At 42.8% G+C, this 14,610-nt stretch overlaps 2 protein-coding genes across 2 annotated transcripts; one reads left to right on the top strand and one right to left on the bottom strand.

Moving 5' to 3' along the window:
* Nucleotides 1-204: 204 nt before the first annotated feature.
* Nucleotides 205-8,808, bottom strand: abhd14a (abhydrolase domain containing 14A). The gene is made up of 5 exons (XM_021610515.3): nt 8,663-8,808; nt 7,980-8,262; nt 7,562-7,677; nt 6,763-6,998; nt 205-3,354 (listed from the first exon to the last, which is right to left on the bottom strand). The coding sequence occupies exons 2-5, from the start codon at nt 8,240-8,242 to the stop codon at nt 3,172-3,174; spliced, it is 798 nt and encodes a 265-aa protein (XP_021466190.1). The 5' UTR covers nt 8,243-8,262; nt 8,663-8,808; the 3' UTR covers nt 205-3,171.
* Nucleotides 8,809-8,970: 162 nt separating this feature from the next.
* On the top strand, nt 8,971-14,171 carry LOC110528442 (uncharacterized). The gene is made up of 3 exons (XM_021610511.3): nt 8,971-9,279; nt 9,736-9,948; nt 10,065-14,171. Exons 2-3 carry the CDS (start codon nt 9,750-9,752, stop codon nt 12,473-12,475), a joined length of 2,610 nt encoding a protein of 869 aa, XP_021466186.3. The 5' UTR covers nt 8,971-9,279; nt 9,736-9,749; the 3' UTR covers nt 12,476-14,171.
* The last annotated feature ends 439 nt before the right edge of the window (nt 14,172-14,610 follow it).

The raw sequence follows: 14,610 nt of genomic DNA, 5'->3' as shown, positions 1-14,610 counted from the left end.
AGCAAAAACACCACTTACTTAAAGAGACAGATTTTGAGCCGAGTTACGCCTCTCACTTCTCCTCTTCCTCTCTGCTTGGAACATTCGGCACAAAGGATGTGCAATCCATCTCCAAATCATACATTTTTCTCCGACTAGTACAGTCTTTGTATATTTGCTTCACTGAGTACTTGTTGTAAATAGACAAAAACTAAATACAGAACATATTCTATGCAGTCTTTATTAAAGGAACTTACGCGCAATAACAGCACAACTCAAAATACCTTTCATGATTGTTTAAGCCATTTAACTTGAGGCTTTAACTTGTTGTCCGATGAAACAAAATCATCTAATATGTACAAACTCATAACTTAAAATAGTGGTCATCCTCATAACATAGAAATGTAACGGAGTGTACTTTTCTGGTTGCAACAGCTTTCTCATTTAGTAAATACCTTAATCACCGTTGGACCCCCACCACACACACACACACACACACACACACACACAAACACACTTCAGCAAGAAATTCAGAATGAACGTGAACATGCTTTAACAGGGAGCTGAAGTCTATAAATAAATATCTTAATGTTATTGTTAGTCTTTATCCAAGTTTCTGTACCATGAGATACAGTTGTGAATTGGCAACCATCGATTCTGTCTCCTCAACAAAAAAAACACACAAGAGATTGTATTTTAAACTGATCTCACAATTTTCACAGGTAATTTCTCTAAACAGGGTCGTTCGTATTCACTATGAACCAAACAGAAGCAAAAGGGATGAAACAGGAAGGGACTACCTGAACTTTGTTTTCCGTTACAAAACACTTTGCTACAGTGTGCACGAATGAATACGACCCTGGTACAATCGCCTTAGATCTCCTTTAACCTCTTCATCCTCATCTCAACTAACTGATGTTGATCTTCATCATGGAACCAATAATGATGCCTGTAGAAAAAAACAAGTCTTTGCTTCTAGTCTTTGAATTTGCATATATTCTGTTCTACATGCTCAACTCAAAGAGTAAACTTATTTTAGAGTTGCTCTCGATTTGATGGGATGTCAACAAAAACATTGCAATGTAAGCCACTCTACCAGGGTGGCTAAGGACCTGGAGTAAGCCACTCTACCAGGGTGGCTAAGGACCTGGAGTAAGCCAGTCTACCAGGGTGGCTAGGGGACTGGAGTAAGCCACTCTACCAGGGTGGCTAAGGACCTGGAGTAAGCCACTCTACCAGGGTGGCTAGGGGCCTGGAGTAAGCCACTCTACCAGGGTGGCTAGGGGCCTGGAGTAAGCCACTCTACCAGGGTGGCTAGGGGCCTGGAGTAAGCCACTCTACCAGGGTGGCTAGGGGCCTGGAGTAAGCCACTCTACCAGGATGGCTAGGGGCCTGGAGTAAGCCACTCTACCAGGGTGGCTAGGGGCCTGGAGTAAGCCACTATACCAGGGTGGCTAGGGGCCTGGAGTAAGCCACTCTACCAGGGTGGCTAGGGGCCTGGAGTAAGCCACTCTCCCATGGTGGCTAGGGGCCTGGAGTAAGCCACTCTACCAGGGTGGCTAGGGGCCTGGAGTAAGCCACTCTACCAGGGTGGCTAGGGGCCTGGAGTAAGCCACTCTACCAGGGTGGCTAGGGGCCTGGAGTTAGCCACTCTACCAGGATGGCTAGGGACCTGGAGTAAGCCAGTCTACCAGGGTGGCTAGGGGACTGGAGTAAGCCACTCTACCAGGGTGGCTAAGGACCTGGAGTAAGCCACTCTACCAGGGTGGCTAAGGACCTGGAGTAAGCCAGTCTACCAGGGTGGCTAGGGGACTGGAGTAAGCCACTCTACCAGGGTGGCTAAGGACCTGGAGTAAGCCACTCTACCAGGATGGCTAGGGGCCTGGAGTAAGCCACTCTACCAGGGTGGCTAGGGGCCTGGAGTAAGCCACTCTACCAGGGTGGCTAGGGGCCTGGAGTAAGCCACTCTACCAGGGTGGCTAGGGGCCTGGAGTAAGCCACTCTACCAGGGTGGCTAGGGTCCTGGAGTAAGCCACTCTACCAGGGTGGCTAGGGTCCTGGAGTAAGCCACTCTACCAGGGTGGCTAGGGTCCTAGAGTAAGCCACTCTACCAGGGTGGCTAGGGTCCTGGAGTAAGCCACTCTACCAGGATGGCTAGGGGCCTGGAGTAAGCCACTCTACCAGGGTGGCTAGGGGCCTGGAGTAAGCCACTATACCAGGGTGGCTAGGGGCCTGGAGTAAGCCACTCTACCAGGGTGGCTAGGGGCCTGGAGTAAGCCACTCTCCCAGGGTGGCTAGGGGCCTGGAGTAAGCCACTCTACCAGGGTGGCTAGGGGCCTGGAGTAAGCCACTCTACCAGGGTGGCTAGGGGCCTGGAGTAAGCCACTCTACCAGGGTGGCTAGGGGCCTGGAGTTAGCCACTCTACCAGGATGGCTAGGGTCCTAGAGTAAGCCACTCTACCAGGGTGGCTAGGGTCCTGGAGTAAGCCACTCTACCAGGGTGGCTAGGGTCCTGGAGTAAGCCACTCTACCAGGATGGCTAGGGGCCTGGAGTAAGCCACACTATCAGGGTGGCTAGGGGCCTGGAGTAAGCCACTCTACCAGGGTGGCTAGGGTCCTAGAGTAAGCCACTCTACCAGGGTGGCTAGGGTCCTGGAGTAAGCCACTCTACCAGGATGGCTAGGGGCCTGGAGTAAGCCACTCTATCAGGGTGGCTAGGGGCCTGGAGTAAGCCACTCTACCAGGGTGGCTAGGGTCCTAGAGTAAGCCACTCTACCAGGATGGCTAGGGTCCTGGAGTAAGCCACTCTACCAGGATGGCTAGGGTCCTGGAGTAAGCCACTCTACCAGGATGGCTAGGGGCCTGGAGTAAGCCACTCTACCAGGATGGCTAGGGGCCTGGAGTAAGCCACTCTACCAGGGTGGCTAGGGGCCTGGAGTAAGCCACTCTACCAGGGTGGCTAGGGGCCTGGAGTAAGCCACTCTATCAGGGTGGCTAGGGGCCTGGAGTAAGCCACTCTACCAGGATAACTAGGGGGCCCGGGGTAATTTGTAATATCAAAAGCAGCCTTTGCCCTATTATCCCAGAGGACTACTTTCCCTTTTTCTTATTTGTGTATAATTTCTCCACTTTCACGCAAACACAACCCTGTTTATCTATTTTTTCCTTCCCTCTATCTTCCTCCTCCCCCTCTCACTCCAGTTTGCTGAGAAAGTCCAACAGTGCTTGGTGGAACTCCCAAGGTTTGTCCATGTAGCAGGCATGGCGCGCCCCCTCCATCTTCAGGACTGAGTGGTGTGGGAGCTGCATGAGATTCTTGTGGGACTGGGCCCCCAGGTTGGTGTCCAGTGCTCCAAACACAATCAGAGTAGGAGTCTAAACAGGGACATAGGAGCAAGCAAGGATCAGGAAACAATACATCTACTCAGAGCTGCAAAATTCTGGCCACTTTCCAAACATTTTCTAGAGCTCCAGGTGGGATGATTCCTGGAATCAGGATGGAATAAGAAAGAATATCGGAAACCCTCCAATCAGGAACGTTACCAGAATTTTGCAACCCTACATCAGTGTTTTACTATACATTTGTGGACAGTATTACTACTCATATTAGAGTCAAAATAAATTTCAAAGGCTGTTCTCAACGTCTAAAAACAGATTCTGTCATTTGTGCAAATGCATTACAGATACAGGTCACGAAAAATACCACGGTGTCTGGTTAGACTGTAAACTCTCCTTCCAGACTCACATTAAGCATCTCCAATCCAAAGTAAAATCTAGAATTGCCTTCCAATTTCGCAACAAAGCATCCTTCACTCATGCTGCGAAACATACCCTCGTAAAACTGACCATTCTACCGATCCTCGACTTCGGCGATGTCATTTACAAAATAGCCTCCAACACCCTACTCAACAAATTGGATGCAGTCTATCACAGTGCAATCTGTTTTGTCACCAAAGCCCCATTTACTACCCACCACCACTGTACACTCTCGTTGGCTGGCCCTCGCTTCATACTCGTCGCCAAACCCACTGGTCATCCACCCTCCAGGTCATCTACAAGTCTCTGCTAGGTAAAGCCCCGCCTTATCTCAGCTCACTGGTCACCAAAGCAGCACCCACCCGCAGCACGCGCTCCAGTAGGTATATCTCACTGGTCACCCCCAAAGCCAATTCTTCCTTTGGCCGCCTTTCCTTCCAGTTCTCTGCTGCCAATGACTGGAACGAAATGCAAAAATCACTGAAGCTGAAGACTCATATCTCCCTCACTAGCTTAAAGCACCAGCTGTCAGAGCAGCTCACAGATCACTGCACCTGTACATAGCCCATCTGTAAATAGCCCATCCAACTACCTCATTCCCATACTGAATATATTTATTTATCTTGCTCCTTTGCACCACAGTATCTCTACTTGCACATTCATCTTCTGCACATCTACCATTCCAGTGTTTAATTGCTATATTGTAGTTACTTTGGCCTATTTATTGCCTTACCTCCCTTATCCTACCTCATTTGCACATACAGTATATAGACTTTTTCTACTGTATGTTTGTTTATTCCATGTGTTGTATGTGTCGAACTGCTTTGCTTTATCTTGGCCAGGTCGCAGTTGCAAATGAGAACTTGTTCTCAACTAGCCTAACTGGTTAAATAAAGGTGAAATAAAATAAATAAATAAAGTACCCATAGCTCCATTCTGCTCCCTGGTGGTTATTTTGCATGGCTGCACAACATTCAAAACTAGTCAGTGACATTTTTTATGTAAACAAAACCTGTAAATATCCATATCAGAAAAATGACACTGATTTATTACTGATAGAGGCTCTGAGTAATTTAATTTAATTGTGAATAGAGTTAAAACACACCAACTATGATTGTGTGTGAGCCCAGTCAGGGATAACCTTAAACCAATCACGGACTTCCACTGATCTAAGACGACAAGACCTGCTGTTATTGGTGTATTTCTCCGTGCCAAGAGAACCATTTAGCTGTGCCCAAGACCATTATGTCAGATACTAACTGCTTAAGAGTGACTATATACAGTAACCCTTACAAAGTAAACAAAATGTACAGTGCCTTCAGAATGTATTCAGACCCCTTGACCTGTTCCACATTTTTTTTGTTACAGCCAAATTTAAAATGGATTAAATATAGATTTGTTTGGTCACTCGTTACCCCATAACTTCAAAGTGGAATTATGTTTTTCTTTTTACAAATTAATAAACAATAAAAAGCTGAAATGCCTCAAGTAAATTACTATTCAACCCCTTTGTTATATCAAGTTTAAATACATTCAGGGGTAAAATGGGCTTAACAAGTCACATAATAAGTTGTATGAACTCACTCTGTGTGCAATAATATATTTTAACATGATTTTTGAATGACTACCTCAACTCTGTACCCCACACATACAATTATCTGTAAGGTCCCTCAGTGAATTTAAAACCCAGATTCAACCACAAAGGCGAGGGAGGTTTTCCAATGCCTTGCAAAGAAGGGCATCTATTGGTAGATGGGTAAAAAAAAAAAGGAATATCCCTTTGAACATTGGTGAAGTTATTGATTACACTATGAATGGTATATCAATACACCCATCACACTAAGGATACAGTCATCCTTCCTAACTCAGTTGCCGGAGATGAAGGAAATCGCTCAGAAATTTCACCATGAAGCCAATGGTGACTTAAAAACAGTTAAGAGTTTAATGGCTTTGATAGGAGAAAAACTGAGGATAGATCAACAACATTGTAGTTACTCCACAATACTAACCTAGTTGACAGAGGGAAAAGAAGTAAGCCTTTACAGAATACAAAATATTCCAAAACATACATCCTGTTTGCAACAAGGCAATAAAGTAATACAGCAAAAAATGTGGCAAAAATAATTCACTTTTTGTCCTGACTACAAAGTGTTAAGTTTGGGGCAAATCCAATACAACACATTACTGAGTTCCACTCTCCATATTTTCAAGCATAGTGATGGCTGCATGATGTTATAAGTATGCATGTAATCGTTAAGGACTGGGGAGTTTTTAGGATAAAAAATAAATGGGAATGGAGCTAAGCACAAGCAAAATCCTAGAGGAAAACCTGGTTCAGTCTGCTTTCCACCAGACACTGGGAGATTAATTCACTTTTCAGCAGAACAATAACCTAAAACACAAGGCCAAATCTACACTGGAGTTGCTTACCAGGAAGACAGTGGCCAAGTTACAGTTTTGACTTAAATATACTTGTAAATCCACGGCAAGACCTGAAAATGGATGTCTAGCAATGATCAACAACCAATTTGACAGAGCTTGAATAATTATTTTTAAATAAATGGGAAAATATTGCACAATTAAGGTGTGAAAAGCTATTAAAACTTATCCTGAAAAACTCACAGCTGTAATCGCTGCCAATGGTGCTTCAACAAAGTATTGACTCAGGGGTGTGAATACTTATGTAAATAACATATTTATGTATTTAATTTTAAATTAGTAAACATTTCTAAAATATGTTTTTACTTTGGTTTATTGTGTGTAGACGGGTTAGAAAAAAACATTTAATACATATGAATACTGTATGAATACTTTCTAAAGGCACTGTATGCCTTCAAGTAATCATTGCCATCTTTACGGTGACATTTTCGCACTGCTTCCACTGCTACTACTAGAAGCGTCCCACTGGAAGCTGGTTCACACCCCAAAAAAGTATCTAGTTCCACGCAAAAATTAATCCAGTTCTTTGCTTTTATTAGGTTTATGTATCAGACTGAACTCCCAACCACCCAGAATTACAGCTCTCACCTGGATGCTCTGGTACTGCTGAGGTGTGTAGCTGCGGGTTCCTACTGGGGCTATGGGGATGAAGCCGTGCAGCTGGGCACTGTGTTTCATAAGGAAGGGGATGGAGTAGTGGCCGCTCATAGAGGGGCTGAGCAGCACCGCTGTCCTCACGCCCAAAGCCTCCATAAACCTCCCCAGAAGGTCCACCCGATGCTGGTCTGTCTTCACAGCATCCGAGTCTGGAGAGTTCCCAAATCCTGGAGGGAGAAAAGAGAGCGAGAGAGAAGATAAATAACTGATAAAGCATTATAAAATACCTTATCCATCCCATTTTGGCATTTTGTGTGGGTGTAAAAAAAACATTTGTAGAATTCAATGAGAACCAAGGAACCTAACGTGATATGTATTTAAGTTCAGTAATTATAGTGTTCCCTTCCAACTCCTTCACACTGCCATTTCCAACAGTTGGGTAAGTGATGCTGTGCTACACAGTGAACAACACCGTGCAGCACATTAAACCACAGTTAAAGCTGAAATCTGCAGTAACATTTGTTATTGTTTCGTTGTTGAAACAGAGGAAAAGAGCATCCAGCATCGTGGTTAAAAAAAATCATTACATACTGTTCTATCGTACGTGCAATGATGTCTGAGGGGAAAAAACAGTGTTGGTTGTTTGAAGTAACTTCTTTGTTGTTGTAAAATCCCAAACAGATGTGGCAGTTTCACCATTAAGGATTCCAGCTTTAAGTGGGCTTTAACTGCATTTCAGCCAGTTAAACAACATAACATTCTCAGGCTTGAATGTTATTGTAGCTCGAACCTGGTAGGTCCACAGCCAAGGCCTGGTATCCGTTTGTGGCCAGCAAGGCCAGGGTGCCCAGTTCCTCCCAGGTTTTGGAAGAGAAAGCTTGGCCATGGAGAAGGACCACTTGCAGCCTGTATAGGAAAGACAACCAGGTGTTTAAGTCACTATTAATTTCAGTCCTCCCGCACTACTGTAATGGCAATCCAGTGACTAACAGTTGCACAGGGTAATCATAATTATTGAGTAACTACAGTGCTTATGCATCAACACATCTTTAGTTAAATTTGTTTACATGGGCTTGGGTTCTCTGCAATTCTTACTTTACGCAGTTTCCAGATAAGAGGTTGCTGGGCTAGGCTAATTTGTATGAGGAGGGGGTTCGGTGTGTGGATGTCTGACCATTTTTACTGCTGCTGGAGGTGACTACCCTCACCTGGGCAGTATCTGTCTACCAGATCCATCGACCGGCAAAGCTTCCCTGAAGAAGAGTGGAGGGTCCCCGGGTAGCTGCCCTGTGCGGACGGACACGTTGATGGCAGGAGGCGGAGGAGGAGAGACAGCCACCAGGCCCATCCTCTGGACATCCAGCGAAGGCTCCATGCTGCCCTGACGAATTGACGGCAGTAGCAGGTACAACAGAACAGTGGCCAGCAACACCAGGCCCAGCACAACAAGACGGTTACGTAGAAAATTCATTTCAGCCAAAGATGGTTGATCTGGAGAGAATAACAGAGATTCAGGATTTAGTAAGACGCCAACAAAATGTCCATAAGTAGTTTCTGATATACTAAAATATCCATAAAGAGGTGAGTATTTGCCTGTGGAGTACTCCATAATTAATGCTTCTATGACACTTGTATATTTGATGATTATGTTTAAAGCACTGAACATTATTATGATAAAGTTAGTGGCTAGTAGTGCTGAACTGAATGGCAGCGAAGGTAGGACACGAAATAGTTCCAGTGTCAATACACCCATCCATGTGAAATTAAGCTTACGTTGTTAGCTACCTAGGTACCTAACTAGCTAACATGCGTGATATAAGCCTTCTTCACGACAGTCATTCGTCCCGTGACACAAATTTCATAGCTAACATAAAATTATTTGAAAATATACCTCATAAATAGCTGGGTGCCCGCAGTTGTTATTAGTCTAAGACAGTAGCGAATGGATGCGTAGTGAAATCCTTTGCTATTTGCAGTGGCAGATATTAAGTGTGTTTCACATAAATAATTCCGGAAAACAACTATTACTATGCGTTGTTTTCGTTCCAAGACAAATCCAGGTACTTGTAAAACATATACAATTAATATAGCTCAGTATCAATTATGGAATAATTAACTACTGAACTATGACATCTACAAGATATTATAATGAAACGTTTTTCATTTAGATCAAATAAATTGTTGTTTCTAATCGAACACATTTGTGGGCTGCACAACAATATGGCGGTGTAAATGCCAGGTTATGGCTAGACGGGATGCAGTTTTTGTCAAATTAACATCATATTTGACTTTTTGCAGCAGGTTATGATAATTTACGAAGCAGGTTAAGAGAATGAACGTAGCAGGTTAGGATACTTGTGTTAAGGTTATGACAAGAGTTATGGTTAGTGTTAGTAAAATGCTAAATAAATCAACTTTTGGTGTTAATTTGACCAAAGCTGGATACCTTCTAGTCTTGACCGGGTAACCACTGCAGAAAAAGAACGGAGTGACTCGATGTTGTATTAGGTTTGTATCTGGTAAATTTGTACATTTATTAGGCATAGCTATCGTGCTTTCTGTCTCTCTGCGGAAGTATGTTATTTAGATGATTAGATGGTTCCTCATCCTGAAAGTAGTCTATGGTAGAAAACCGAATCCATGGTTCGTTTTTTTTCCGCCAACATCCGCTAACTTTACCCACAGCTAGCTAGCTAACAGTCAATGGATGTGATATCAACCGTGCAATATAATTTTTAAAAAATGATCTCAAAATAATATTAAAGTAACTTCAAACCAAATAATTGAGTTAGTTTGGCCATGATAGCGTTCAACTTTGAGATCCTCTGATAATTTGCGTTCTGCTTTGTTTCTCAATTGAAAAGTGCTCAATTGAAAATTGAAAAATTCTTTATCTAACATTTAGAAAGATGTTTGTAGATTTATTTTTGTGTGTTTGTGTGCTTCTTTGGTGATACGTCTCAGAATAAGACGATAACATGGAGTCCATTGATTTGGAGAGGGAGGACCCTTCTAGCTCACTATCTGGATATGCCAATGGAGAGATAATGACCCTGGAGATCTCAGAAGTCTCTCCAGACTTGCTTGTTCTCCAGGTAAAAGACAACCTACCTGAAAGTAACCATGGCAGCCTAGACATGGAGATGGATGCTGACTTTCATAATGATGATGGGCATGGTAAGAAAAGAACAAGGGTATTGGTTTGTGGGTTAGGCTAACTTGTTATTAACTGGGTTAACTGTGAGGTCAAAATAATCTAAATGTTGTACTTGTTGCCTCTGTCTTTTTTAAAGGTTTTGCAAATGTGGAACTCCAGTTCTTTCCATGTGATACCTGCGAAGCCTCCTTCACTAGTGAACCAGAGCTGGAGCAGCACTTCATAAGCTCTCATTCAATATGTGATGTAGCAAGTGAGAGAGGAAGACCGAAAGCCAAGTCAATGGAAACAGAAGGTGTCTCACCCCTGCACACCTGCATGACTTGTGGGAAGGAGTTTAAATACCTAACTTCATTCACAAAGCACCAGGCCACTCACATTGTACCAAGACTGAGAGGAAATGGAAAGTCAATCATAGCAGTAGGCTTGAATGTCAATCAGAAAGTGAAAGGCCTTCACACCTGCAGGCACTGTGGTAAGGGGTTCAAATACCTAACTTCTTTCATAAAGCATGAGAAGACTCACAGGATAACCAAAAAAAGCAGAAAAAAACAGAGGAACCCTTCAAATTCTGAGATTATTGTACGTCTGGAAGGCAATAGGAAAGATGACACAGAAACTTGTGTAAGGGCCACCAAGAAAAAAAGGAACAGCGATGATACTGAGGATCAGGATGCATGTATTCTAATATCTTCTGATGATGAACTAGCCAACACTGCAGAGCAGCAAACACCTGACTCTAACCGTTCTCCTCCTTTTCCACCTGACTCTAACCGTTCTCCTTTTCCACCTGACTCTAAACGTTCTCCTCCGTTTCCTTGTCTGGACTGTGGGAAGGTTTTTAAGTTTTTCAAATCTTACCAAAAACACCAGAAAAGACATGCTTGGGCACAGGGCAAAAGTGAAATAGTGCCTCCTAAACAGGAGCACGGACCGGAAGTGAAACAACAGATTAGATGTCCAGTTTGTGGTAGAGCATTCAACAAGCTTAAAGCTTGCACCAAACATGAGAAAATGTATCATCGGGAAAATAACTTGCGTAAAAACACATTTTCTTTAACGTGCTGTGAATGTGACCGTCATTTTGAAAAGGCAGATATTTTCCAAAAGCATAAGTGCTTCCACCTGCGTAAGCATGTAAAGGCTTTCATAGAGGCAAGTAGGGTGAGCCAACAGGGGGATCTTTTCTATTGTCAACTCTGTGTCCTAAAGCTCGCCAGTGGACTGGAGTTTGAGAATCATGCCAGGGAAATGCACCCAGACCAATATCGCAAAACCCTAAAAGCAGTAGGCAATGTCAGGACATGTATCATTAAAGACACCTTGAAAGGCTTGCCGACACAAAGGGATCTGGAGGAAACTGAAATAGACTTAAACACTGTAGGAGAGACAGGGGAAGATGTAGCGAGACAATTTATTTGCAAAGATTGTGGGGACTGTTTCACATATCATGTTTCGTTTAATTTTTGTGGGAAATGTTTAAAGGATCGCAAAGACTCTAGGAGAATTCGGGAAAGCAACGTAAAAGCCTCCAAGCTGCACCACTGTGAAGAATGTGGACTTGACTTTGGCCGAAAAGATCACCTAAAGCGCCACAGCTGTTCTCATTCTGGCAGTTCCTTTATCTGTTTTGATTGTGGCGTTGGATTCAGGGATCCAGGAGAGTTGCGGACGCATGAAAAGACTCATCAGGTGAGAAACCACATCTGCCAACTGCGTGAGAAGCGATGTGAACATCAAAAGGAAGTGATGTTGCATCATGAAGTTGATCATCCAGGACCAGACGGTTATACATGCCACCAGTGTGGCAAGAAATGTAGTACTGGGGAAAAGCTGAGGAAACACAGAATGATCCATTCGGCCAAAACTCCCCATGTTTGTTCATATTGCGGTACAAAGTTCAAGAGGCGAAAGCATTTGAGACGGCATGAGAACCTGCACACCAATGAGAAACCTCACCTTAGTCATTGTTATGGAGATACATTTGGGCGGCAGGAGGACTTAAAGACCCACCTCGGTAAAATGCACACAATGTTGAGAAGTTATCTTTGTAAGGCTTGTGGGGCAACGTTCAAGGACCGTAACTATCTCCGGAAACATAGATATCACACTCACACAAAGGCAGGTAAGGTGTTCCAATGTGAGGAGTGTGGCCTAAGCTTCAGCCGGGCGGATCATCTGAAGCACCACAAGTACACACATTCTACTGAAAGGCCCTTCTCATGCTCAATGTGTTACAAAGTATTCCACATTGCAGAAAACCTCAAGAAGCATGAGCGAAATCATAGAAACAAGTGGTTGGAGTACCTCAACACCCGCCGCCACAATAACACACCCAAGCAGGAGAGCCATGTTTCTGAGAGCTCCAAGTGGAAACTTGGCTGGTCTGAAGCATCTGCCCTACTAAAGCTCATTCAGAGCCACTCCAAGCACCAACATCATACCTGCTATGTTTGTAAAAATACTTTCAGAGGGCTTTACTATCTGAAAAGACACCGTCTACTAAACTGTCTTGGACAAAGGAGTAAAATTATGGATTCATTCTGATATGGAACTGTTCAATAACTCACTTTGGTGTTGATAATATGAGAGATTTAGAAGATTAATTTAATTTTGTAGAACTTGTTGTGTATTTTGTATATAGTGAGCTGTGGTTTGGTATCTTGTATTGTCTGGTTATTTAAATGTTATTGTAGACCCTCATAGCCATCATACCAGAGCCAGTGTTGCCAATATTAGACTGCTGTGCTATAGTAGGATTACATTAGGCACAGACGTCAGTTCAACATCTATTTTACATTTTTGTAAACTAACGTGAATTCAAAATGAAATCAGCAAAACATTTCACCATGACATTGGATTTAGGTTCCAAGTTGGGTGGAAAAAAATCCTGTACGTTGATGACTTTTTGCAAATACGATCATTTTTCCACGTTGATTCAAAGTCATCACATTGTTTCCACGTCATTTCAACAAAAACATCTATGTTGATTAAACCAGTTTTTGCCCTGTGGGTTTGCTGGGGAAAGAATTATTTCCTTAAAACTGGTGCAGAAGAATGGAATGGTGTACCAAACCTTATAAAATCCATCCCTACACTAGGGAGTTTTAAGAAACCATAAGAGGAAATAAATGGTTTATGGGCTAAATGCTTTAAAACTACACAAGCTAAAAGAAAGTATAATTGTATCAATGAACATTACTTGGTTATCTATTTTATTCCTTTTACTGTTTCCTCCCTATTGATAAGATGTATTTGAGATGTTATAATTAAGCAATAAAGCCCGACGAGGTGTTATATATTGCCAAACTACCACAGCTAAAGGCTGTTCTTAGGTGCAACGCAGCGTGCCTTGATTCAGCCCTTAGCCCATATAAAGCAAACTCCTGATGTGCCTTAATTATATTATAAACTGGTTACCAATGTAATTAGAACAGTAAACAAGTAATTATGCATCACACCTGTGGTATATTTAAGCAATAAGGCCCCCGAGGGGGTGTGGTATATGACCAACATACCATGGCCAAGGGCTGTTCTTAAGCACGACGCAACGCGGAGTTCCTGGATACAGTCCGTAGCTGTTGTATATTGGCAATATGCCACAAACCCCTGAGGTTACCAACGTAATTACAATAGTAAGGAAGTAATTATGGGTCATATCCGTGGTATATTTAAGCAATAAGGCACCTCAGGGGTTTGTGGCATATGGCCAAAATACCAGAGCTAAGGGTTGTATCCAGGCATGCCACGTTGTGCCTAAGAAAAGCCCTTAGTTGTAGTATATTGGCCATATACCACCCCCCTCTGGCCTTATTGCTTAAATATACCACGGCTTTCAACCAGTCAACATCCAGAACACAAACTACCCGGTTTATAATCTTGTGTATATTTTGTTTTTGTGTATTTTCAAGGGGACCACAATGGAAATACGTTTTACATTTTGTGGTTGTATTGTGTTTAAAATGGTCCAATTCTATCATGCATTTTAACAATGACAATTATAAAATCAAACAATTCATTTTGTTATCTTGTTTCCTGTATCGAATGCCCACTGAAGAATGTCTATAGGACCAGGCATATCAAAATATCCTTCAACATTTTGTTATTGAAGCAGTTAGGAAGCTTGCATGCATACTTTATAGTATATTCTTACTCTTACCTCTTTTGTAACATTTTGGAAATGAACAATGAAACAGATGTTGATGATCAATAAAACAAAGAGATGGTGTAATAAAAAAAAAAACACTATCCTTTTTGTTCCAAAGTATCCTCATGGAGTGATCACAGAGCATCATTGTGGTCCAGACTTGAATAATGACAGATTAGAGGATGGTATTGTGTTCATCTCTCACCATCCACACCTGGCGTTTCACAATACCTTGGTTTTCTTCTCTTACGTCTAACTCGTATTTATTTAAGACGGCTTCTCTTTCTAAACAATTAATACCATACAGTATACTCTCACATATACAAAAAATCCTGTATAAGAAGGTAACGTTCACTGAAAAAGGTCAGAAGTATGGATTAACTGCTCAGCATCTGACCATAAGAAGCTACAGAGGGTAGTGCTTACGGCCCAGTACATCACTGGGGCCAAGCTTCCTGCCATCCAGGACCTATATAATAGGCTGTGTCAGAGGAAAGCCCATTAAATTGTCAGAGACTCCAGTAACCCAAGTCAT

This window comes from Oncorhynchus mykiss, chromosome 7, assembly GCF_057628025.1.
Source record: "Oncorhynchus mykiss isolate SJ-2025 chromosome 7, ASM5762802v1, whole genome shotgun sequence".
NCBI lineage: Eukaryota > Metazoa > Chordata > Actinopteri > Salmoniformes > Salmonidae > Oncorhynchus > Oncorhynchus mykiss.
This window is presented reverse-complemented; position numbering and strand designations above follow the sequence as displayed.